The sequence below is a fragment of the Sparassis crispa genome (genome assembly GCF_003851025.1).
Source record: "Sparassis crispa DNA, contig_000016F, whole genome shotgun sequence".
Lineage (NCBI taxonomy): Eukaryota > Fungi > Basidiomycota > Agaricomycetes > Polyporales > Sparassidaceae > Sparassis > Sparassis crispa.
In genome coordinates, this window is record NW_020939763.1 from 297,514 (window position 1) to 321,484 (window position 23,971).

The 23,971-nt window shown below is 50.7% G+C and overlaps 11 protein-coding genes across 11 annotated transcripts; 8 read left to right on the forward strand and 3 right to left on the reverse strand.

Annotated features, from left to right (window-relative positions):
• Positions 1 to 1,370: 1,370 nt before the first annotated feature.
• SCP_1701180 (hypothetical protein) lies at positions 1,371 to 1,811 on the forward strand (the record flags this gene model as incomplete). Its single annotated transcript, XM_027764905.1, has 1 exon — positions 1,371 to 1,811. The coding sequence occupies one exon, from the start codon at positions 1,371 to 1,373 to the stop codon at positions 1,809 to 1,811; it is 441 nt and encodes a 146-aa protein (XP_027620706.1).
• A 2,148-nt stretch (positions 1,812 to 3,959) lies between these two features.
• On the forward strand, positions 3,960 to 5,729 carry SCP_1701190 (hypothetical protein; the record flags this gene model as incomplete). The annotated part of the gene is made up of 7 exons (XM_027764906.1): positions 3,960 to 4,034; positions 4,085 to 4,728; positions 4,780 to 5,060; positions 5,118 to 5,195; positions 5,245 to 5,328; positions 5,386 to 5,400; positions 5,458 to 5,729. 7 exons carry the CDS (start codon positions 3,960 to 3,962, stop codon positions 5,727 to 5,729), a joined length of 1,449 nt encoding a protein of 482 aa, XP_027620707.1.
• A 309-nt stretch (positions 5,730 to 6,038) lies between these two features.
• Positions 6,039 to 6,386, reverse strand: SCP_1701200 (hypothetical protein; the record flags this gene model as incomplete). The annotated part of the gene is made up of 1 exon (XM_027764907.1): positions 6,039 to 6,386. One exon carries the CDS (start codon positions 6,384 to 6,386, stop codon positions 6,039 to 6,041), a length of 348 nt encoding a protein of 115 aa, XP_027620708.1.
• Positions 6,387 to 7,159: 773 nt separating this feature from the next.
• SCP_1701210 (hypothetical protein) lies at positions 7,160 to 8,002 on the forward strand (the record flags this gene model as incomplete). The annotated part of the gene is made up of 3 exons (XM_027764908.1): positions 7,160 to 7,316; positions 7,844 to 7,939; positions 7,989 to 8,002. 3 exons carry the CDS (start codon positions 7,160 to 7,162, stop codon positions 8,000 to 8,002), a joined length of 267 nt encoding a protein of 88 aa, XP_027620709.1.
• A 738-nt stretch (positions 8,003 to 8,740) lies between these two features.
• On the forward strand, positions 8,741 to 9,116 carry SCP_1701220 (hypothetical protein; the record flags this gene model as incomplete). Its single annotated transcript, XM_027764909.1, has 2 exons — positions 8,741 to 8,897; positions 8,953 to 9,116. The coding sequence occupies 2 exons, from the start codon at positions 8,741 to 8,743 to the stop codon at positions 9,114 to 9,116; spliced, it is 321 nt and encodes a 106-aa protein (XP_027620710.1).
• Positions 9,117 to 9,398: 282 nt separating this feature from the next.
• Positions 9,399 to 9,584, forward strand: SCP_1701230 (hypothetical protein; the record flags this gene model as incomplete). The annotated part of the gene is made up of 1 exon (XM_027764910.1): positions 9,399 to 9,584. The coding sequence occupies one exon, from the start codon at positions 9,399 to 9,401 to the stop codon at positions 9,582 to 9,584; it is 186 nt and encodes a 61-aa protein (XP_027620711.1).
• A 1,073-nt stretch (positions 9,585 to 10,657) lies between these two features.
• On the forward strand, positions 10,658 to 11,575 carry SCP_1701240 (hypothetical protein; the record flags this gene model as incomplete). Its single annotated transcript, XM_027764911.1, has 1 exon — positions 10,658 to 11,575. The coding sequence occupies one exon, from the start codon at positions 10,658 to 10,660 to the stop codon at positions 11,573 to 11,575; it is 918 nt and encodes a 305-aa protein (XP_027620712.1).
• A 224-nt stretch (positions 11,576 to 11,799) lies between these two features.
• On the forward strand, positions 11,800 to 13,184 carry SCP_1701250 (hypothetical protein; the record flags this gene model as incomplete). Its single annotated transcript, XM_027764912.1, has 8 exons — positions 11,800 to 12,068; positions 12,122 to 12,135; positions 12,185 to 12,220; positions 12,269 to 12,307; positions 12,367 to 12,417; positions 12,468 to 12,745; positions 12,795 to 12,906; positions 12,958 to 13,184. The coding sequence occupies 8 exons, from the start codon at positions 11,800 to 11,802 to the stop codon at positions 13,182 to 13,184; spliced, it is 1,026 nt and encodes a 341-aa protein (XP_027620713.1).
• A 2,078-nt stretch (positions 13,185 to 15,262) lies between these two features.
• On the reverse strand, positions 15,263 to 15,943 carry SCP_1701260 (hypothetical protein; the record flags this gene model as incomplete). Its single annotated transcript, XM_027764913.1, has 1 exon — positions 15,263 to 15,943. The coding sequence occupies one exon, from the start codon at positions 15,941 to 15,943 to the stop codon at positions 15,263 to 15,265; it is 681 nt and encodes a 226-aa protein (XP_027620714.1).
• A 3,152-nt stretch (positions 15,944 to 19,095) lies between these two features.
• SCP_1701270 (Acyl-CoA ligase easD) lies at positions 19,096 to 21,739 on the forward strand (the record flags this gene model as incomplete). Its single annotated transcript, XM_027764914.1, has 19 exons — positions 19,096 to 19,191; positions 19,241 to 19,295; positions 19,352 to 19,366; positions 19,419 to 19,445; positions 19,500 to 19,518; positions 19,577 to 19,606; positions 19,664 to 19,979; positions 20,029 to 20,152; positions 20,206 to 20,220; positions 20,273 to 20,319; positions 20,374 to 20,453; positions 20,508 to 20,541; positions 20,589 to 20,721; positions 20,778 to 20,979; positions 21,037 to 21,060; positions 21,114 to 21,183; positions 21,236 to 21,263; positions 21,317 to 21,504; positions 21,569 to 21,739. The coding sequence occupies 19 exons, from the start codon at positions 19,096 to 19,098 to the stop codon at positions 21,737 to 21,739; spliced, it is 1,674 nt and encodes a 557-aa protein (XP_027620715.1).
• Positions 21,740 to 22,105: 366 nt separating this feature from the next.
• SCP_1701280 (hypothetical protein) lies at positions 22,106 to 23,626 on the reverse strand (the record flags this gene model as incomplete). Its single annotated transcript, XM_027764915.1, has 7 exons — positions 22,106 to 22,201; positions 22,259 to 22,432; positions 22,485 to 22,832; positions 22,889 to 23,050; positions 23,107 to 23,432; positions 23,487 to 23,550; positions 23,600 to 23,626. The coding sequence occupies 7 exons, from the start codon at positions 23,624 to 23,626 to the stop codon at positions 22,106 to 22,108; spliced, it is 1,197 nt and encodes a 398-aa protein (XP_027620716.1).
• Positions 23,627 to 23,971: the final 345 nt, after the last annotated feature.

Consider the following 23,971-nt stretch of genomic DNA (forward strand, 5'->3'; position numbering starts at 1 on the left):
GGTATATGCTCTCTTGAGCCACAGTGCGGAGAGGACTTATATGTACAGAAGAAGCTACAAGTCGGGATGCGGAGAAGATAGAATGTGGAGTGCAAACTGACCCCTCACCAAGCATAGGTCGGCTGGTTGTATACAGTTATGTTGCGATGCTTATGCCGGTTTGGGAATATAGGAACTGGGAGTTCTGCAGCCACCGACGTCCCGCCGATACCAGAGCAGGTTACTGCATTACAAGCAGAGATCGACTCTTTGAATGCTGAAGTTTTCTATTATCGCGATATGTGGTTGAGTGAAATTCGGCACGCAGAGCTTTTGGCACGTCTTGTGCCCGAGGACACTGTAGTCTACTATTCTCAGGCTCGAGGTGAAGAGTTGTCCCCATCTCCTCGTCGTAAGCAGGCCTTCGGTTGCATCCATGTACCTTTGGACTCATACACTTTAAAACAGATGATTTTGTACGTGCCGGTGAATCATAGCTGGCGGTCTACACCGGCATCATTCAGCCTGGCATTTGTAATGGATATCATGTTTATAGCCATTTTGCGCTGTAATCAGAGATTCCATCGGATTGAAGAATTGTCGCATGACTGCACATTGAATCTGTCGCACTGTCAGGTCTCACGGCAACCAAGACATGTGCAAGGACACTCTTCTATATCGACATGCAGCGTTGATCAATTGGTTTCAGATATATCCAGTGAGCTTCCCATGGCAAGTCTCTACTTGGTCCGACATAAACGAGACGACCAGGTGAATTATTTCCTACAGCTGAATTATGTTGCTCTTCCCTTGCTTTCATGGAGTCCTATGAGAACTGCGTCTGTGGCAGGAGCTTTTCGCAATCTAGTGCATTTTCGCATCATCAGAGAGCATGCCAGAAAGCTAAAAAGCGACTCTCTGATGCACTGCTCAAGGCGAAGGAAACATGGTCTTCCAGGAAAAAGTGTAGGCTTGAAATTTCGAAGCCTGCAGAGGCACCAGCATCAAGTTCAAATACAGTGCTCGTGCAGGTACGTACTATTATCAGAAAGTTGGGAGGTTTTTATGTTGACAATGTCACGTAGCCAACACAAGTGGGCGGAGAGGATGCGGACGCCGTGAACCTAATGCCGGTACGGTCTATTACTGCAATAATCGCAGGGGGCCTTTGCATTAACTATCCGGCGTAGCCCGTGCCAGAAGTGGGCAGAGAAGATGTGGACGATTCTAATCTTTCACTATTGGAATGCTGACCCTGGTCTCACAGACTCAATCAGCGCTTGCCTCGACGGTTCAGAGATTTACTTCCTGAACCTGCCCCATCTCTTCCCCCTTCGTCGGTTTCGCCGCATAAGCTTTCTCCGTTATCAGAATCGACATCTACTTCTTTGATGGAACATCCAGTGAACGCGATGTCTCCACAATCTCATTCAGCTATCGAGTCATTGGCTCACAGAATACAAGGGTTCTTGACAACACCGCATAATAAATTTGGTTTGTTCCATCGATACTGGACAAATGCTCTTCCTTTGCACGATCTGGAGGAGCTGCTGTCGTTGGAAGACCTGTCTGAGTCTCCGGGTGCAGCTGAATTTGCTAATGATACTTTCCAGCGATACTTTCCATATCCAAATGCAACGTCCTTCCGTCTCAGCGACTGGTACTGGAATGGGGGCGTGCAGAAATCTCAATCAAGCTTCAAAGCATTGCTGGATATTATCAGCGATCCCGAATACGATCCTGCCGATGTTCGAGCTGCGCATTGGGACGATATCAACAGGCAGCTTGCTAGTGACCAGCCCGGAGAATGGGCGGATGACGATGCCGGCTGAAATCACACTCCCGTGACTATATCGGTACCATATCATCGTCAACGTGGTGTCTCGATGGATCCCCAAAATGGACCCAAAGATTACGCGGTTGTCGACTTCCATCATCGCAGCTTGTGCGATATTATCCGGGAGAAAATTTCAAACCCAGTGGACGCGTTGCATTTTCACTACGAGCCATTTCAGCTACTTTGGCAGCCCGGAGACGTTCCAAACCCCATCCAAGTTCACGGCGAACTTTATACGTCACCAGCATTTATCGAGTCCCATCACGAGCTGCAAGACTCCCCTCCCAAACTTGGTTGTGATTTGCAACGTGTCATCGTCGCAATGATGTTTTGGTCAGATGCGACGCACCTGACTAGCTTTGGAAATGCCAAACTGTGTCCCCTCTATCTGTTCTTCGGAAATGAATCCAAGTATCACCAATGCAAGCCCTCATGTCACCTGTGTAATCATGTTGCATATTTTCAGTCGGTTTGTATCATCTCCCTGATTATGAATTAAAAATGTACTGACATATATAGCTTCCGGATTCCTTCAAGGATTTTGCATCTGGCCAAACTGCTGACGGCCATATGCCAAATGCAGCATTCTTCACCCACTGTTATCGCGAACTTACCCATGCTCAGTGAAAAATTCTGCTCAACAATGAGTTCCTCTATGCCTGGGAGCATGGAAAAGTAATCACATGTTGTGACGGGGTTCAACAATGCTTTTATCCTCGCATATTTACATATTCTGCAGACTATCCTGAGAAGTAATGTTGAGTTCTCATCCAGTGATCGATACTGATGCGATTTCTACAGGATACTTCTTACTAGTATCCGAAACATGGGCCAATGCCCTTGTCCCCGCTGTCTCATCCCGCTATCTCGTGTTCACAACATTGGGAAGGCAATGGATATGAAACAGCGTGAAATGTTGGCTCGGAAGGACGATGCTCATCGCCGGCAGACTATCGCTGCCGCTAGGTCACTAATCTATGAAGGAAACCTTCAAGTCAACTGCGCAGCCGTCGAAAACCTTCTTCGTGATAAATCTTTTGTTCCGACTGCGGTATGCAAGCTTAACGACCCACTCATCTCCCTGATTCACTCGTTTGTACACAGAAGGCATTTTCGGACCGGCTCTCTCCGTTCGGATTTAACATGTTTAAGATGTTTGTGGTCGACTTGATGCACGAGTGGGAAATTGGAACGGGACGATCTATTTTCACCCATTTACTTCATATCTTGGAGTCAGTAGATGGCACACTTCTCGCTGAGCTAGATCATCGGTGAGATACTCCTATAAAACCGGCATCGCGCGTGACTTACATCTTACAGTTTCAGAGCAGTGCCAACTTTTGCTGGAGCTATACGGCGTTTTTGTCGAAACTGCTCCGAAATGAAACAAATGGCAGCACGAGATATTGAAGATATTTTGCAGGTTCGTGTGATCAAGCACTTCCCTCATGTATCTGCTTAATTTATGTCCGTCAGTGTGCCATTCCTGTCTTTGATGGTCTTCTTCCAGAGCCACATAATGGACAGGTTCTCAAACTCCTATTCATCACTGAGCATTGGCACAGTTTGGCCAAACTGCGTATGCACACCAATTGTACTCTCCAGCTTCTGGACGATGTCACTGTCTCATTGGGAGACATGCTGCGTCATTTCAGTGAGCAAACGTGCAAAGCCTTTCCAACGAGGGAGCTTCGATGAGAGGCGGAAGCTCGGGCTCGCCGTGAAAGTAAGAAGATGGCAGCGCGGGCAGACGAAGCTCCTGTGTTTCTGAGATCCGGCGGAACTGCTCGTAGGCCGAAGGCATTCAACCTCGATACTTACAAGGCCCACGCACTTGGTGACTACCCTGCAACTATCAGATGGCTTGGCACCACAGATTCATACTCGACGGAGCCGGTGCGCATCCGACCACAGTTGCTTGAATGTCGATATTAACACATGGGTGCTTTTTTTCCAGGGAGAGCTTGAGCACCGCACTTCTAAGGCGCGGTATGCTCGCACTAGTCACAAGCAATATATCAGACAAATTACCCAGATAGAGTGACGTCAAGCGCGAATTCACCGCATTCAGGAACGGTCCCAGAAGAAAGTCAGGCACTACCAGGATGAAGGAAGTCTTGATGCAGTGGATGTGCATTATGCGATGGGAAAGTCACAGAATCATCCTGTGTATATTCCAGATTTTGTGCGCAGAAATACAGGCGATCCAGCTACCAAGGTTCCGTGGTTTTCTTTATTTTAGAGGTACTGATACTCATCCATTTTCAGGATTTTGTTGCGAAGCTGAAGAAACATTTACTCCCACGCATCAAGGCAATGATAGGCAGAGAGGCAACATTTTCTGGTCAAGAACAATCGCCCTTGGTACCTGTGATCGAGAACAATTCCGCACGCCGCGACCATGATTCTGTGTTCTTCAAAGGCGACCACATGTACGAGCACCATATCCTAAAGGTCAATTATACAACATATAATGTTCGGCGATCACACGATATCATCAACCCTTCTACGGACAATCAGGACATCTTATTGCTAGCCAGGTTTGATGATCCCGAAGATGCCACTTCTATGCACCCATTCTTGTATGCGCGCGTTCTTGGTATCTACCATGTCAACGTTGTGTATACAGGGACTGGCATGGCCGATTACACTCCACGGAGACTGGATTTTCTCTGGGTGCGATGGTTCCAGTACGTCGGAGATTCGACAAATTGGAGCCAACACAAGCTCGACACTGTTGAATTTCCCCCGATGGCAGACGAAGAGACTTTCAGATTCATCGATCCGGATGACGTTCTACGTGCCTGTCATATTATTCCAACCTTCAAAGGAGGGAAGATTCATGCGGATGAGATTGGTCTCTCACACTGTGCTAACGATGCGGAAGATTGGCGATTTTACCATGTTAATAGGTGCACAAAGTTCAACTTCCGTGGCTGAAATGCTCTAACCACAGCGTGCAGATTTGTTGATTGGGACATGCTGATGCGCTACCATCGAGGCTTAGGAATAGGACATGTTCACGCAGATGGTCCTACGCCAATTGTCTTGAGTGCCGTTTGCACAAATCCTCTTGAAGGTTCCAACGACATTTCCGACTCAGGAATGAGCGTCGATGTCGAGGGAGATGGACTCTCGTCTGCTCCACCAGATGGTATCTTACAGGCTGAGGGGGAAGACTCCGATGATGACAACCTGGAGTTGACTCTTGAGAATTTGGAGGATGACATGTGGGATTCGGACAGTGAGGACAACGAAGAGCCAGAGTTGGATGACTCTGATTCTGAGGAGATGTGACCAGAGTCTGCCATGCTGCACAAGTCGCGGTTGAAGGCCGCTTTGCACAACTGCATTAGACGATCCATCGAAAAAGGCCTCTGTAGGTTTGCAGATCCTTGCGGCAGTCAGAGACTCACGCATCTTTACAGCACCTTCCCATCCGGGCCTTGGTGACTGTACATCCGAGCATAGCGCATGTCGCGAACATCCATCTTCTTCCACTGCCGAACATGGTTTGTCCTACTGCTTATTCTTTGTTCGAAGTGTCTGACATCCTTCATTGGATCTAGATCACTTGCTTAGGGGTTCATCGTGCAACTCGGCCTCTATATGCCCATGTGTTTATCCTTCTTGCTACTCAGTTCTTTTTGCTGTTGGCCTTCCCAATACTGCCTGCATCATCGCTGTTGATGTAAATGTCTGCATGCTCCAGCGTGTGTCAGGGCATTATTTCATCATGTTGTACATGAGCTATCTGGAGTGTAAACGCATCCTCGATGCGCTCAAGATTTATCAGAGCGGCGGAAGAGAATACCCATATATCTACCATTTATCGCAGGGTTTTGTGTATGAGGACATGATGCCCTTGTCCGACTCGGGCCGAGTTAACGGCGACAGAGTGCGCCGCATTTAAGCGCCCGCCCATCGACACAGCGCACATCGGCGCAGCCCATCAGAGTTTTGGCCTTCATACGTCTTCAATTTATCCACAGCTACCGCTTCAGCATATCCTCTGCAACTCAGCTAATCATGCTATAATTCGGGACGCGTCAGGGGTTGAGGTATGGAAATAGACCCCTCAGGCTCATGCCGGTAAGCTCGATCTTTCGACGAGCCAAGCCTGGCACTTGCGGGCTTGATTTTGTGCTACAGGATTTCCTCATTTCCTTCATATTCACAGATGATCACAACCGTTCTTGTCTCCCCGCTAGCTCCCCAGTTTCTATGCATATTCCACACACTGCGACCCTGCCCACATGGGCGTTTTGGTGGTCTCCGTACGGGCAGGTCCATCCGTTGTAGTGCCATGTCTAGCTGCGTGTGTAAACCCAATATTGGGCGGGCGCATGTCAAACCAGACTTGGACATCATGGATAAACTTGAACTTTGATTGTCGGTGCGCCTCCGGCTCTGAAAATGCAAAGTCGAACACCCATATTAAAGGGCTGCGGGCATCTACGTCCGATTTGAGGCCGTGCTCTACGCTATACAGGTGGTCGAGCTCTTCAACTTCGCTGGAAGTCATGTTATTCAAAAATCCAGGAGCATGGGCACAGCTTTGCAGCACCATGTCGTGTCATCAGCCCTCCATCGGGTGCCTTTATCTATGTAGAGCACCCAATTCGAGCGAAATTTCGACTCCAACGCTTTTGTGAAGGGAACTGGTGAGCAGAAGATCTTCCATGTGAGTCATTCGTGTAGTTTGAGCTTGTCCTTCACTGACATGTGCTTTACCCTGGGTTGTGCAGCGCAACATGCGATGACTTCTGACTTCTTATTTGGGCAGTGGAGAAGACTCATCCGACAAGGAAATTCGCAATTCGTATATATTGTACGAGAGCCGATCGGCCTCGCGTACTAGAGACCTATACCGGGACAGAGACACTCACACCGTGCTGCACATATACGACAAGTGGTTCATACACGGCGGCGCGAATTTACACGCTGATGCCACTATACTAATATACTGGCTCTGCAGAGACGCATTCAGCTGCGGGAGAGGAATCAGGAAATCTGTCGGAAAGCACCTATGTGGCCACGAACAAGCTATCAAATCCATCGTTTGTGTGTCGCTGGACACAATCTCGCTTGGGGCAGACTACAAGGCGGTCGGGCTTGTTCAACCGATCACGAGACTGCCCCAAAATAAATAAAAACCTGAGTTCTGAACTGAGTACGAGATCACGAGTATGTCCTACTCAGTCTCCGAGAGACTAGATTACCACTGAGGTGTGTCTGACAGAGCCTTTCACCGAGCATGATACAGTGGAGTGCAGGCACCGGCAGATGGCTACAGCGTGGAGTGGACATCATCAGTATGGAGGTATCCCTTTGGAGATTCCAATGATACGCGAAAGCGTCACTGAAGAGCCAGTAGAACAGGAGGCGGAGGAGGAAGAGTTGCTCCCGCTCGAGCTGGAAGAGCCGACGCTGCGCCCGGAGGATATTTCTCTTCCACGTCGACATGCAGCCCTCCGTAGCTTCAAGGAACTTGGAAGTTGTTGGAAGCGGAATCTGAGACCCCAAAGTTTTGCCTGTCCCTACTCCTTCCACCGAACTCCCAAGTGCTGAACTACTGTCTTCCACTGAGTCGATTCCTTTCCCGTCTCCAATTCCTCCTTCAGAATCGTCATCTCATCTCAGCATATCTCTGTCGACTCTGACAAGTCCTACAGAATTCTCTGTGATGCCTACACCTTCTAGCATGCTTGCACCTACAGTTCCGTGCACAATTGAGTGGCATCCAGCCCTGCAATTCAGTAGTCTCTCTGGGGACTCCCTTGATCTGCCGGAGGGCCTTGATAATTCCTTTGAACCAACCTTCTTGCGACCGAGCGGATCAGTCTCCCCCTCTCAAGGCTTCACTCGCCGTCATTGACACCCACGCCGGCTAACGTGCCGCTCTCTCCGGGTGTTCCATCACCTACTCCGATATCCCCTGAGCCACCGCTGATCCTTTCGCACACTCCTTGGTCCGTATCGTCGATCTCTAGTTCCTCAATATCTGATGCCCTGTCGCTGTTGGAGGTGTCATCCATTGTGAAGCCCTCCATTATCGCACCTTCGACAGAGCCATCTCTCCTTTCTACAGCTCGCTCTCCATCACCGGTCCCAATGAGAGCGGTATGTAATCACGCATCTGCTTTTCGCTCTTGACTGATCCTCTTTTCAGGTGTCGCCACGTGAAATACCCCTGCCGCCTTCGCCTTCACTGCCATCCATTACGATGTGTTAGCCTGAGCACACCCCACCACGAGGCGTCTTCTGTGATGTCGACCATAGAGACGATTCCATCCGAGGCTCCGGGCACGATTTACTGTTTGTTGCAATATTTGCATGATGCTGACACAGTTAAAGGAGAGGAGAACAGAGAGTTAGCGGACAATGTTCAACAACTCAGGGAGGATGTGGCAGACCTCGCGGACTACCTTCGTCAAGTTTGTCCTCATTCGGAGACCCCCCCCCCCCAGTTCCTCACAAGGATAGATCGGTAGAAGGGAGTAGCATTATTTCCTTTCCTCGTTCGTCAGTCGAAGGCATTGTGGTTCCTCCTCTGCCCTCAGCAGCTAGCCCAGGCATAGTCGTGTCTGCTCCATGACCAGGTCCAACAGAACCACGAGATCTCACCAGAGTCGGTGTGAGGGTCACAATTGTACCTGAAGACCCTGTGAGGATTTCGTCCCCAGAGTCATCTGAGAGTGGTGTTTTGTCCTTCCTGTCATCTCATCATTCCAATGATCTTAGTCTTCTCGAGTTGGAGACGTATCCGATGCGCGTCCCATCACCATCCTGGCCGTCTGATTCCAGTCCCTCCCCAGAATTATCACTACGTTCATCATCGGTGTCAGTGAGACCTCAGTCTTCATTAGCGTATTCGTCCGATGTTAGCGAGCCTGTACCAGAAGCGTTCCCTGCTCCTATGCCATGGCTTCATCTGCGACACCGCCACCCTCATCTCCTACGCCACCTCCATCGTCTCCATCTCCGTCATCATCATCCAGTGGCACCGCTCAACCTGTACCTACTCTCAACCTTGGTCAGCTCAGGGATATGCTGGAAGGCATCCGGGATCAAGTTGAAGGTCTGTTGCATGGTCAACATGCTACTAATCGTGGATTGGATGAATTACGCAACAGACAAATGGAGCAGCATTGGCAGGATTGCTGAGACAAGATTCGTAGAATGGAAGAAGCTCTTCAATGCCTGGTTGATCTGGCTCAACAAGCACAATGACCTCCTCCTCATGACGATTTCTCAAAGTCTGTTTATCCTTCGGATAAATCGCTGCTGGAGCACCTAGCTCGAGCTAGGGCACAGGGCGATAGGGCCAGCATAGAGGCACCACCTGTAGTAGCCCCCGTACGTCATCATGCTGGGCCTTCATTCGACGAGCAACTTGCGGAGTTAATGGCAGCCGGTCCTCCCCCTCCACAGCCCCCGGTGCAAGAACCACCTCCCTTGGTTCCTCTAAGGTACCGCCTGGGACCTAGGACATCTCGTCCTCGGAGTTCCAGTCTGGCCTTCGAGGCGGACCTTCCTCGACGTCCTGGTACTGTACCTATCCCACAACCTGTAGCACCTCATGCTCCTTTTCAACCACATCGACGTCGTGCAGTGCGGCCACCACAGTTTGGTCCTCCGCCCTTTGAAGCTGAGGGAGAAGGACAATATCCTCCTCCGGTCGTACCGACAGGCCATGCTGGACCGGAAGGAGGTCGTCAACCTCGTCCTCCAAGCAATATTGATTTTTGGACAGGGTTCTTCGTGATTGTGCGGCTCATCGTCCGGATCTCTCAGATGGATGGTACACTGGTCCACCTGTGAGTTTTGTGCAACACTGGTTACATCCAGACTTACACACATTGTTCTGCAATAGGGCCATGTTAGACAACCCACTGCCCGACCGGATCTAGGTGGTGATGACTCCCGACGCCGTTCTAGCGCTCTGGTAGTTCCGCCCCCTGGTGTCTTCACTGGGTACCAGGATCGGCAGGAGTGCCATCTGCCTTTGTCCCCACACCGGTATGTTACTGTGCTTCTTATTGTTTTGGCTCGAGAAGACACCTCCTCTTCTAGACTGTACTGCAACTGCCTCTGACATGGAATGAGTTAATGACAGTTTGCGGGTAAGCATCTTGAGTTGAAACCTGTTATTTGAGGCTAATGTCCTTCTCTCCAGAACAACCAGGATGCTACAGCAGCTTCTATTGATCAGGGCAAGAGATAGTGCGATATTTGACCGACTTAAATCGTTGGTTATCGCAAGACGTCCTTGACCATCAACGGAAGATACGGTCAGTACATGCGCGGTTACGCGAACTTGGCGATCACATGGACTGTGCACTTCCTGTTAGGCAGCCTCAGAGTAAGTTGTTTACTTCTTGCATTGGTTGATATAGTGGTGCTCAGGGAACTTCAGTGGCAGCATCTGTACCCGCTGGTGGGATTGTTCGGCCGCCTCCTGTACTCACACCTGGAGTTCAGATGACTGGCGTTGTGCCTCACCAAGTCCTGCCGGAAGGATTTGTGCCACAAACTGTTCACGTTCAACCTCAGCCTGAGTTCCGTAGAATGCACTACCCTGATGTCAGGATGCCGACTCCAGATTTCTCCCCTGTCATACCTCGGCAGTCTCATCTTCAACAAGCACAAGGTATTCCCGTTGTTCCTGATCCAAATTTCTACCCGCAACCCCAACAACTACAACAGCCGCAGCAAACTTATGTGTACCAGCCTCTTACTCCGAATGAAACGGAGGGTGTTGTTCCGAGATTCCCTTAATCGAGCGAAGGGAGTGAGGAGGACGCTCCTCCACGAATCACCATCATCCCTCCCCCCCAAATGCCGCAAGGTCCCCAGGGACCGCCTGTCACGATTGTTCCCCCTCAACCTATACCCATGGTCGAGTCCACCGTAATGCGCTTGCCTCCATCGCGAACGCCTTCTATATGGTCACGTCCTTCTGAGGAATACAGTGACTATGAGGTTCCGAGACACACACCTCCGCCTGACGCGATCCACGTTCTAGCTCTAGCTCCAGTGGTGCCTACGGAACCTCGGGTTGGTTCACCTCGACAACCCGATGCTCCCCGCACTCAGCCGCTCGAGGCCCCTCCAGCTCTGCCACCTGCTCCTATTGCTCCTACTGCTCCTGCCGCGCATCCTCCAATTATCGTTCAACCGCTTCCGCCTAGCATCTCTCAAGTTGTGGAAAGGCGGCTCGCTTTGACTCGACCTCCAAGGTCTCCCATGCCTCAGAGGGAAGAGCCGTCTCACGGGGAGCCTGCCACGATTGTAGTTCGTACACATTCCCCAGAATGGTCACCATGTCGGGTCAGCTACCATCGCACGCATCGCTCTCGTTCAAGATTACCGACGCCCGGACTTCTCGTTGTTGTACAGCTGCCTTCCATGGGCCCATATCCTGGAGGACAGCTGCAAATGCCGCACCCTGTTCCTCCTAGTGTTCCTGTTATCGTGCAGAGGACTCGATCGCGAACAAGATTACCCAGTCCTATTATAATCCACTCTGACAGGGGTCATTCTCCCAGCATAGACAGAGATGGTCGGCGGCGTAGACCTCGCTCACCGACCGGCGTTGTAGAAGGCGATCCTCACAGATGCTCCCCATCACCAACCGTCCTGCATCGACGATTGCGTCCCACAATGAGAAGAATATTCTCCCAGATGAGCCTCGAGGTCGCCTCTCATAGTAGTGTGCCACGGGTCACGGTCCCCCACCATTCAACTCCCTGGTGATGTTCGGAGATCACCACCCATCATAATCGATGGTGACTGCCATCGCTCTCGTTCTCCAACACTAGTGCATCGTGAGGAACTTATGATCGTCCGAGTGCCGACTTCGCGCAGAGCGAGAATATGACGAAGGCCTTCGCGCAGAACCCCATCTCCTGCAGAATATGAAGAGGGTCGAAGACCTTCGCATAAATCTCGGTTCTATATACCACGCTCGGAACGAGAACATGAAGGTGACCGCCTGCCCTCGCCAATGCGCCCTTACTCACCGGAACGACATCCCTGCTGTCCTCGACCACCGCGCGCTGAACGCGAACGTGAACCTCACCGTATTTCACCAAGTGAGCTGGAACCCTCAAGTTCACCCCCTCGCCTTGTCCGCTCTCTGTCTCGTCGAGCGCCTACTATCATTCGCACAGGTACAGGTCATCGAGAATCGCGCAGGGGCTCTCCAGGTCCAACTGTGGTTCATGTTGACGAACCCGAACATATTCAAGTGCAGTCACCCACCGAACCTGTGCCTCATGTAGCCCAAGTCCGATCTCGTAGACGGCCTAGTGAAGGTGCGTGTTACTTAGAAGTTATATCATAGAAGTGCTCATTAGTCCGCAGTAACTCTACGGAGGTATAGCCGAGCTACCCCGGAAGGTAAGTCTCTCATATGACATTGACTCCGTCGTGTTGATTATCTGTCAGAGGAACACCACATAGAGGTTTCTCGAACTCCTAGTCATGGTACAGTAGCTTTCATTGAAGTCTTTGTACGCTCAGCTTTAACACCATTATCTATCCAGTTTCTGCGCAGCGTTTAGTTTACGAAGAGGCAGACCGGCCGACTCCAGGCAGTATGTGCTTTTGTCTCATTACAGGTCTTTTCTGCTAACTATGTCTCAAGTCACACGTGTGTCGACTCAGCGAACCGCTCGCACTGCTCGTACCGAGCCGATCGCTCCACCTGTGGAAGAAGAGGAAGAAGACATCCCTCATATTTCCGTTGTTATTCATTCAGTGGAGCATGTGCCTACAGCCTCGCGCCCTCGGGCTGGTATTCCTAGTGTCGCTGTGGTACCACCGGAAGAAGCCGAAGAGCCTTATCTTCCCGAAGAACTGCCTGCGGAACCTGGAGTGAGGGGAATTTATACGTACTACTATGGAAATTCAGCGCTGCAGACTGTATGGTCTAGAAGACCTTTGATTCGCAGACACAGAACGCGAACGTCAGGAACGGTTTGGGGAACTCGAGCAACAGCTTACTGGTACGATTGATGCCTTGCGGGATGGAGCCTTCTCTCCTTTCTACAGCTCACCCACCATCACCGGCACCAATGAGGGCAGTATGCTGATCACGCGTTTACTTTTCCCTGCTTAACTGATGCTCTTCTCAGGTGTTGCCACGCGGAGTACCTCTGTTGCGTTCACCTTCACTTTCTCCTCCGTCAGTTACAATGAGTGTCAGCCTGAGCATACCCCGCCACGAGGTGCCTTCCCTGATGTCGACCATAGAGATGATTCCGTCCGAGGCTCGAGTACGATTTTAACTCGCGACGTTAACCGTTTGTTGCAAAATTTGCATAACGCTGATGCAGTTATAAGAGAGGAGAACAGAGAGTAGCGGAAAATGTCCCCTAGCTCAGGGAGGAAGTGGCAGACCTTGCCGAATACCTACTCATCACGTTTGTCCACATCTGGAGCCGACTCCCCAGTTCCTCACAAGGATAGATCGGTGAGAGGAGCAGCCTTATTTCTTGTTCTCGCTCGGCCGAAGACGGCTGCTCTACGACCAGAACCACGAGATTCCACGCGAGTTAAAGGGGATGCGTTGAATACATCTCCGATTCAAGTATACTGATGTCGTCGAAGTAATGAGATGTGCAGCATACTGTATGCCTGGACTGCGGGGTCAATCGGGCGCTCAATGGGATAGCAGGACACTCTCCTTCTGGATCGCTGTGTGATATTCACCGTGCAGCCACATTGTACTTCCTCACTGGCTATTCAGGTTCATGTGAGGTCGAAACTACAGCGAGACCATCGTTGTAAGTATCCATGATCTCATTAGAAGCCTCGCCGGATTGTGGGAGTGCATGTAGCAGAACCGTACTTATTAACCGTCTCACACAGCCCACAATTGTTGAACAACCTGTGAGTTTACCGGTCTGAATATGTAAGGTTTCTGCATTATAATCAGACAGCGCCCATCAACATGGATTGTAACTCTGTTGCACTGTCGTGGTAGACTGCAAGCTCCAGGTCAGCACATGATTGGTGGAATATTAGCAACCAGGTGCCAACAATTTTCCAGACATTATCTGAACTGCAGTTACGACAATGCCTGATGTTTCCCCAAATATCTGAGATGATTGTGCCAACCCCTCCTAAAACGTCGTCGTGATCATGGTTCATGACAGTGGATGTGAAAGAATTGCGACTGTGAGCCAATCACTGACCGTGGCAGACAGTTTGACATCGGCTTGCTGGAATAACTATGAAATACTTGTCGAATGATCAGCTGGATTGTCGTTAAGGTTCATTTGTATGGAGGTCATTTGGTTACGGTTCGCTTAAGGACAGATGCCGTGATGCCGACGCATGGCTCTCGCGTGGTTCATCCAGGAGACCTCAGTCACCTCCTACGGGCGCTAATATTTTTCCTTAGCACCTGCCATTCGTCCCGCACGTCGTGCTCCTCGTGCGTCGGCTCGAGCTCATCGTTGCTGACGACGAGCTCTACTACATGCATGCTCAAAAAATTCTCCTATATTTTCATTCCACTTATTATCATGTACATGGCAAGAAGTATTCATCATGAATATGTAAGATGCTCTAGCGGTAGATAACCTGGTTCAAGAAGTTGCGCGGTTGCGAGTACCTGGCCATGGTGTCGACACCGACACCGGGCCTGTTTAGTGAAGCATGACTTACGCCATGGTACATGACCATTAAGACCCTCAAAATTTGGCATATTTTAAAGGACTTCCGTGTATTCTGGCATCAAGAATCACCATGGAGAGACGAGTGAGCGAGAGGAAACGTCGCGTTTGTGACGCGGCGCGGGGCCAGTGACATCTCCGCGTCAACTTCGACATTTTTGCCTCGCGAGCCTCCTACAGCAGCAACAACAGCGGGTGGTACAAGATTTTTGGGTTATATGCTTGCTACTGGTGTATGAATTCATTCAGATTATCGCTATATCTTACAAATTAATGCCCCGTGAATGGTGCACCATTCTTGTGAGCTTGGTACCCAGAGTGTCACAGTTGTGTGAGCTGTCTCCCTGCGTTCCGCTGAGAGTGACGACCAGGAGAGTGCCCGGCAAGCGAGGTAGTGAATTCAGACAAGATGTCGCGCTTCACAGAGTCGTAGGTCAACGTTCTTTGGCAGAGATCCTGCGTTGTGGTACTGCACGTCTCTCGCAGTCGTCGATTTGCGAGGAGACATTATGAACCTCCCTGTAAATCTCAAGGTGATTTTTTGTGAGACATAACAGTGCCCTACGCCGCAGCGCATGCCCCCTGGAAATGCTGCATGAACTGACATTCAGTAGGGTCTGCAAGCCAGCCGATGTACTCATATCAAGGTGTAAACAGACACACCGTCGCGCTTAGATCATTCTAGATACACTACCACATACATCGCCCTGTGATTAATGGATTGCGACCTCGCGAACAGCCTGCGCAGCAGCAGCTCGCGCTAGCTCCGCACATGCGAGCCGAGCAGCGCCGCGATCTCGTAGCAGCACACCAGCAAGAGCTGCCCAACGAGGTCCACCAGCGCCGAGTTCAACAGCAGCACCCACACGTCCGGATCGAGGTTGCGCGTCCACAGGAAATCCGTCGTCACCCGCGCGAGGAAGAGCGATACGACAAACCCACCATCAGGCCCGACGACACACGAGAAAGGTAAGAGGGAAACTCCACGCACCGTGAACCCGAAGAACAGACCTGGAGCACCATGAAGAGGAAGGAGAGCCGGAGCCAGCCGAACGCGAACACCGTCGCGAGGAACGCGACGTCGACGGGGAGGCTGATCAGCAGGAGGGTGGTCATGGCCAGGCGCGGGCTGGGGTGCGGGCTCTTTTCGTACGCTTCGTCTGCCGCTGGCAGGTCGGACAAGACCGTTGGCAGTGCGGAGGTCGCTGCGTGCAGCGCCGTCGAGAGACGGGAGACAAACACGGAGCCAACAACCCCCGAAAGGCCTGATAACAACAACAGTCACACTGACATACACCAACACCTGCGACGGAAGAACGTCTACCTGTGGCGACAACTGCGACGAGGGCGTAGCCAATGTATTGGCCGACGAACCTGTCCAGTACGAGGCCTGTCCCGACTCCCACTGCTGATGATCATCTCGCCGAATAAGGGCAGCCATCCTTCCGTGAGTAGATGCTTGACAGTGCGGCTCAGGAATACTGTCGCTCTTCGCCGCACGAGCTGGAGGAAAGCGTGCGATTTCTGTCGAGGCATCTCACATCGCGGAGAAAGCGGAGTGGATCGTGAACAACAACGGTCTTGAATATACCATCACGTACGTGTTGTGGAGATTACCGTCCGGTTATGCATACTAAGTGGACCTGCACAGTGTCGTTCAAGCGAAGGTTGAGGACATCACTCTTCCGGATGGGATTGAGCAAGTGGACGTCGTCATCTCAGAGTGGATGGACAATGCACTCCTCTACGAGCTGGAGTCGGGACGCGTGGGCGCGGAAGGCGGACTTGAGATGGGTGAGGGTCTCAGAAGACGCGACTGCATGGGTCCAGGAGACGCTCTCACTCGAAGAAGGCCTCGAGCTATGCCATCGACATTCAACAGTAGGAGGGTTTCCAGAGGGTGTGAGGTGGATAAGAGAGCTTGTCGCCGCCATATTGCGGGCAGCAGCCGCCCGAGCTTCTGCACAGGCCCGGTGTCGGTGTCGACGCCATGGCCAGGTACTTACTCGCAACTGCGCAACTTCTTGAACCAGGTCATCTACCCCGAGAGCATCTTACATATTCATGATGAATACTTCTTGCTATGTACATAGTAATTAGTAGAATGAAAATATTTAGGAGAATTTTTTGAGCATGCATGTAGTAGAGCTCGTCGTCAGCAACGATGAGCTCGAGCCGACGCACGAGGAGCACGACGTGCGGGACGAATGGCAGGTGCTAAGGAAAAATATTAGCGCCCGTAGGAGGTGACTGAGGTCTCCTGGATGAACCACGCGAGAGCCATGCGTCGGCATCACGGCATCTGTCCTTAAACGAACCGTAACCAAACGACCTCCATACATTTGAGCCCGCACTTAGGCAAGATTAAATGCGCAAATAATGCACTATTCATCTTGCTCGAAGCCCATCTGTACGCCACCTTGTTTTCAACTCCGCCCGGTCATACCAGCGTCTCCCGAATTTCCCGATGTCTGGATTAACGTTATCTTGGGATAAGGCTCTGTCTGCGAGACTCTGTAATACAGTAGGCCGAGACGAGTTCAGTTTTAAACGGTCAGCGATTGGTGCTAATAGTAAATGCAACATACCTACCCACCCACCCACGGCCGCTTGCCGTTGATTCGCTGTGTTTCTTCCAGCTCTGCACAACTCGTCCTTGCGGGCAGATCACTAAGCGCAGCTGGCGGCACTCATCTGGGGACAGGTCCGCTATCCCCGAATGCCCATATGGGAGCACATCGGTGCCCCGACAGGATCGACAGGCATGTCGCTGTGTTTCCTGTTTGCCTCATAACTCCGCCTTGCAGGATAAGGATTCATACAATCAAGGCACTTCACTTAAACCAAACTTCATACTTTCGGATGTGCACATCGTCATGAGATCCCTTCGAAATGATCATAAGTCAAGGCGGAAAGGAGGGTGCAGGATGTCACTTACTGTACTTGGCCTTGTCAATTCTCTAGGAATGAACAATGAAATGGGAAAACCTGTCTGGAGATGTACCAGAGACAACGCATGGAAGTTTCCAGTTCTGTTTGAGTCGCAAGACGACCTAGCTACTTATGCTGTAGAGGTAGTACTACTAGTCTAACCACACGTCAAATAATCACTCACAAGAAGCACGATCATAGTAAATTTCCGCTGGCAAGGAAAATAATATGGATTTGCGGTTCGTGGGGGGTGCTTGTAAAGCGGTCTGTATAATCACAGAGTCGGACTCTAAGCATGTTCACGTCCAGGGGTGCTTACAGTGAATAAGTTTGATCACTTTCCAACAATATCTAACCTCTCAAGCTTCATTTTTCAGTGTACGCGCTTCTGGACACTCTTAAGGGAAGAAGGAAACGGCCTATGTTTCGCGGGCGCTAAATCTGAGGGACGGGCGCTTTGAGTGAGGAATTTGTACTTGTTTGTCCCCTGGGACTTAACTTACAATAATTAGCTCACGACGAGCAGGCAGAAGGGATCCAGTCACCACCCGACGCTAACGTACATCAGTACTGTTGCATGACAGAATGTCTTTACCTTGCTCGAGCGCTCAATCCTGAGTTTGTGCAGCGTCTACATTACGGCGCTGAAGACGGGCGCCCTAGGCATACGGCTGATCGGCCTTCGCCCGACGTTGCGAAGCTGACCGCTCGTAAGTACTGTTACTACTGTAAGTACGAATTCCAACCTTTGAGTGATCAAAAAGCAAATTCTGTCCGCTTTTTCTGTTACGGATGTACCGGCAGCCCCACCGCAGCACGCCGCACCGCCACTCGTCACCTCTGAATCTGCAACCACTATATGTCCCGGAAGTTCCATGGCCAAAAAGCCTCGGACTTGGGTCAGGCAGTGAGCCATGGCCCATACCTGTCCCACGCGGTTTTTCGGTTCTACCTAGTGCCCTCAACTCAACGCTCTGCGTATCCCACCACCGGCCGGCTTATTATACCCTCCGGATGGCTGTGATTCCGCCTCAACTCGGGAATCGGAGCTCTATCGCGCGCACAAATATTCTTGCCCACTAGAAGTTCTGAATCTTCCGATGCAACTGATTTTCAACGGTTTGTCTGTCCATTAACACTTCGTGATGGTAGAAGACTCATATGTCCGATTTACAGAGGTCGTCGATCTCGCATTCACGAAGCAGATTTCCAGTAGAGAAGCTCGGCATCGGCCATTTGTGTCGGGCATGAAATGCATATGAAACACCTTGTTTATGGCCGTCATCCGAGTCCCAAATCTGGCTGAGACGAAATCCCATAAATGCGTCGGCCATACAGATGATTCATTACAGCATTGTCCCATCTACATTGGCACCCTCACACCACCCAGGAATATCGCTCTCGGAGCTACAGCTCGTCCTTTCTCAGTACCTCTTGTGATTGCGTAGTGTCGTCGAGTTGCGGAAGCCGGAACCGGTTGCTTCTAATTGGCGCCAGGAAACGCAGCTAGGGGACTTAACGCAGTTGTAGTGCTCTTCCTAAACATACCATCCCCCCCAACCCCCGAACATTTGCCCATCTGGACTCAGTGGTGGGGAGATGGCAGAGACATATGGAGGAGCACTTCCCGATGTTCCCGATCACTTGACTATCCCGCAGTTCATGCTCGATAGCCATCACGTCACTAGGCCAGTCATAAAGGCCCCTAAGCCTTGGTACATTAACCCCACGACAGGGTATTCACTCTATCCTGACGAGGCATGTATCCCGGTCCCTGGATTGTCCGTTTACTCACTTTGACAGCTAGATTCGAGCACGAGTCTATGGGCTGGCGAATTCGCTGAGCTCTAGATGGCGTATAGGCAAGTCTCATGCCATTTCTTCCGTCCCTTTTCTGGTTCTCATTTTACTTTGTCAGGAGAGGATGATGTCGGTGTGTTCAGCATACTCTAATTCAAAATAGACGAGTTCTTAGCTGTGCGCAGTGTGTATCTATAGCCCAAATAATATTGGTATGTGTAACCGACGCCATCCTTCCGGCTGACTGACGTACGTCATGGCTGCAGATTATCCCGGGGTGATTTGGTAGGCTTCGACGCGTTTGTCGGGATGATCAAATTCTCAGTTTGTCCCTCTATCTTAGGGCGATCCACAGGCTTGGGGCCATTGTAACGTGAGTCTCACATATTTCTCGTGCAAGATATTTATCTATGACCATCTTTGTCCACAGTGCAGCCAACCCCTCGTACAACGCAGAAGAACTGAAGCACCAGTTGGTGATATCGAAAGCCAAGCTGATTATTGCGCACCCTTGGAATCATGCTATCGCGCTCGTGGCTGCAACCGATGCAGGAATCCCTAGTGATCATATCCTAATGATGGAAGCACCCGAATCGGGAACCGCAACATATCCTGCGGTCCAGCAATTGACCGCTGAAGGCTTGTCCATGCCACAACTGTATGAAGAGCGGCGTCTGAGGCCTGGAGAGGCCAAGACAAAGCTGGCTTTCCTCAGTTTCTCCAGTGGCACGACCGGCAAACCCAAGGTATAGACAGATTATGCGCAACTTCATTGTACTTATGATGATGTTTCAGGCAGTGTGTATCTCGCACTACAATCTGATCGCCAACGTCACACAAGTGGCACAGCGGGCGACAGCAACAGAATTCCCGTCAGAAGACCTCAAGCCGATCCGAGTTGGGGACGTCGCATTAGGTGGTATGTCTTCTTTTGTATCTGCAGCTTGTATTCGATGATCTAACGAATCGTAGTTCTACCATTCTTCCGTGAGTGACGCAGTGCATAGCTCCAATTTTGAAATATTCACATACACTGCAGATATCTTTGGTCTTGTTATCTCCGTGCATTTTATGGTCTATTACGGGGTGTGTGTGGATTGTGTGCTCGCGATAGGCAGCATTTATGATCATGCAAAACAGCATTCGCTTGTGGTGCTTCCGAAGTTCGAGCTTCTACAAGTTTTGCACGTCATTCAGCGCTATCGGGTTAATTCTCTGCAGTACGCTTGATTCTTTGGCTTTTTTCCGTCCCGAATTGATCCTCAACTGAATAGAGTCGTCCCACCTATCATGGTTCTGCTCTGCAAAGTAGGTCTAGCAGAATGTCCTTGCACTATATCTAAGCTGTCATACAGCACCCTGCTGTTGAAAAATTTGATCTTAGCTCGATTCGATTCTGCCTTAGTGGCGGAGCCCCGCTCTCTGCTGAGCTCACAAATCTGGTAGGGGAGAAATTCCCTCACATTCTACACATTGGCCAAGCGTACGGTGAGTTTTCGAGTGTCCAGACATGTAGTTCTGGTACTGATGCACTGGGATTGCAGGAATGACAGAGACTTGCACAGCTGTGACGTTTCCACATATAGCAAAGCGGCTAGGGACGCTAGGGAGTGCTGGGCGCTTGCTCGATGGTGTCGTTCCTCGTGTACTGAAGCGTGATGGCTCTCTCGCTGGGGTGAACGAACCCGGAGAGTTGGTCGTAAGCGGGCCGTCGATGACTCTGGGCTATCTCGACAATGAGGAGGCGTGAGTATCGATGTTGTCTGCCCGATATACAGTTAACTCAATTGTGGTTGTTATCAGGACTCGGGAAACTTTCAAAGATGGGTGTGTTCACTAGAACAAAGTAATTAATGTATAGACGCTGACATGCTATCCAGTTGGATCCATACGGGAGACGAAGTAGTATTCAATGAAGAGGGGGACCTCTTCGTAGTGGACCGTATCAAGGTAATCATTTCCCGTTCACATATGTTACCGCTCTCACGGTCACCTCCCGTAGGAATTGATAAAGGTCAAGGGCTTCCAAGGTTGGTGATTTTGTTCAGGCGGGATTCTCAATTGTTTTCAACATGGGTTGTAGTGGCACCCGCGGAACTTGAGGGACACATCCTGGAGCACCCAGATGTGTCCGACACCTGCGTCGTGTCGATTTCGGACGAATATCGCGGGGAGATACCGCTCGCTTTTGTCGCGCTTAGCGGCGGCGCAGTTGAGCGTATGAAGAAAATACCCTCGGTTGGCCCCCAAATCAAGGCGTCTATTATGAAGGTCAGTTCGCGCTATTGCTCAAATTGTCTGTGCCGCATGATGATTGGATTCTCCCCGCTGTTAGCACGTCGCCGACCGGACGATCCATTACAAACACCTGTCAGGCGGTGTCGAGTTCATTCAAGCAATCCCGAAGAACCCGAGCGGGAAGCTGCTCCGACGAGTGTTGCGCGACCAGGCCAGGGAGCTGCAGAAGCAAGGGAAATTATCGTCCCAACTGAAGGCTAAGCTATGAAGCAATCTGTTGTGTTCGGCCATACGTATTTTGGTGATCCGTTTTGTGCATATCTTGGAGGTAGAATATATCCTCTATACACTTCCTTACCACTCGTCCGATGTCGAGGCTGTAGTGTGATCTCTGCGTCATGAGCCATCACCGTCGTGGCGGTATCCTGCACATATCCAAACATGGAGTTGAGCATCCTAGACCGTCGACCGTGAAGGGGCCTCTCGAGCCTCACGCAGAACTTAGCTTCACGAACTAGATCCCAGGGCCATTACATCACAGAAGAATGACCAGGAGTAAGTTACAGGGTATTGTCCTCACGTGGGGAGATCGACCTGATCTCGGGATCAATTGGCGGCTTCTCTTCTTCTTGAGCTAAGGAGGCATGAACCAATGACTCGGAGATGGGGATTTTTTCCTCTCAAGAGAAATCCGAAGACCATCGTGCAGCCAACGTGAGCGTTTTTCAGCCTGACGCACAGTAAAATGAATCGACGAAGAGTTGCGAGAGAAACAAGCAACACGTACTGTCCACACTCGACCGTTCGTGACGACTCGCTCGAGATTTGGTACCCGCTCCATAATGGTTTGGACATTAACGCGGGTGAGGAACAACCGCTGACCGTGTGAGGAATGATGATCGCCGAGGTCGCTTAGAGTATGCAGACTCTTAGATCGTGAGAGACAGTCTGAGAACGACCACTACAGCACAGATCAGCAGGGTTTCATAGCTCTATAAACGTGTGTAGCGCACAATCTCCTTCGCAGGAATGCCAACAGCGAAACGCTCCATCTCTGAGCACCGCGCGCAGATCATGCGTACGGCATCAAGGCTAAGCTGGCAGTTCAAGAAAGCAACATGGGTGAGTGTAGCTTCATGCGCATTGAGCAGATCTTTGATGAAGCTGTCGCCGACGACGAGCTTGTCCGAGAGCTTGAGCGTAATGGACGTCAGCGGACAGGACCACGTGCGCGTCAGGGTGATCACGGAATTCCACAGCGTGGGGGTGGTGGAAGGTGCGAGCGCGCAGTGGGTGTCGACGGTGAGATGACGAAGTTTGGTCAGTGGCCCAATGGTCAGAGGAAGTGCACGAGGCGATTCCTGAAAGTTCGCATAATTAGCCAATCGTACAGGAGATAATCAAAATAAAATTTTACCCAGCTCGTGAAAGACAAACTCTCCAAGAGAGGAGTATGGGCTGTCGATCGGAATATGGAGGTATGATCGATCTTAGCGCAGCCCACAACGTGCAGGCCGGTAAGATTAGGTAGGTTACCGAGCACCGTTTCAAGAACGCAGTCATTCAACTCGTTCATGGCCTTCGTAAATAAATAAAAATTAGGTGGAAAATTCATCAGACACTGAGGACACGCACGTAGAACGTCAATGAGGTCAAAGTCGATCCTAGCAAACTTGACCACACGGGTAGCACGTCGACTACATTCCAAGTGCTGCCGTCAAGAGTGAGATTACGCAGCCCCGTGACCTTGACAAGCTGCTCAGATTGTTCGGTAGTGAGGCTGGCGTTCACGCGTAGGTTCTGCAGATTGTCCTTGCCTTGCAAAGCTAGGAGAAAAGACGACAGCACGTTTGGGGTACACGTGAAAGACGAAAGGTTTTTGCACGTAGCAATCGTGCGGGAGCAGTCATTCATAAAGTTTGGGTGCGGCAAATTCTTCACTGTGGGAACGGATCGTACATCTATGCAGTTTTAGGATTCAAAAGCCTACGCGCACTACCAGTATGATGACGTACCAATATGTCGGACATGGACAGCTAGACTCGGATGCGCAAGGACAGATGCAAAAGGCGACATGATCTACTTTCTTTTCAATGCTGATGCCGTTTGGAGACAAAGAAATATTCACCGCAGGATAGCGCTTCGCCCCACTCATCTTGAAGACCAGCGTACGATATAATCTGGGAATAACTCCCGCAAGAAAAGAACGGCTAACGAGAGACACTGAAAGCAAATCATTACCATGGAGGTAAGCAAATATCAGTTCCAAACAGTCCAAGTTCAAGTTATCTGCGGAAACCATGGCGGTGACTGGCGAAATTCTGTAACGGAAGACTGGGTTAGTCTGTGAGACGGAGTTTAGCGGAGTTTCGGATATAGAAATTCCAACCGCTTTTGTCAATCTCCTTCTCGGCCCGGAGGTAGCCAAATCTCTCGATAGACTGGTAGGTCACGTTTTGCGATCGACTCAGTTGAGGGACATTAACCTTGCATTAACTTC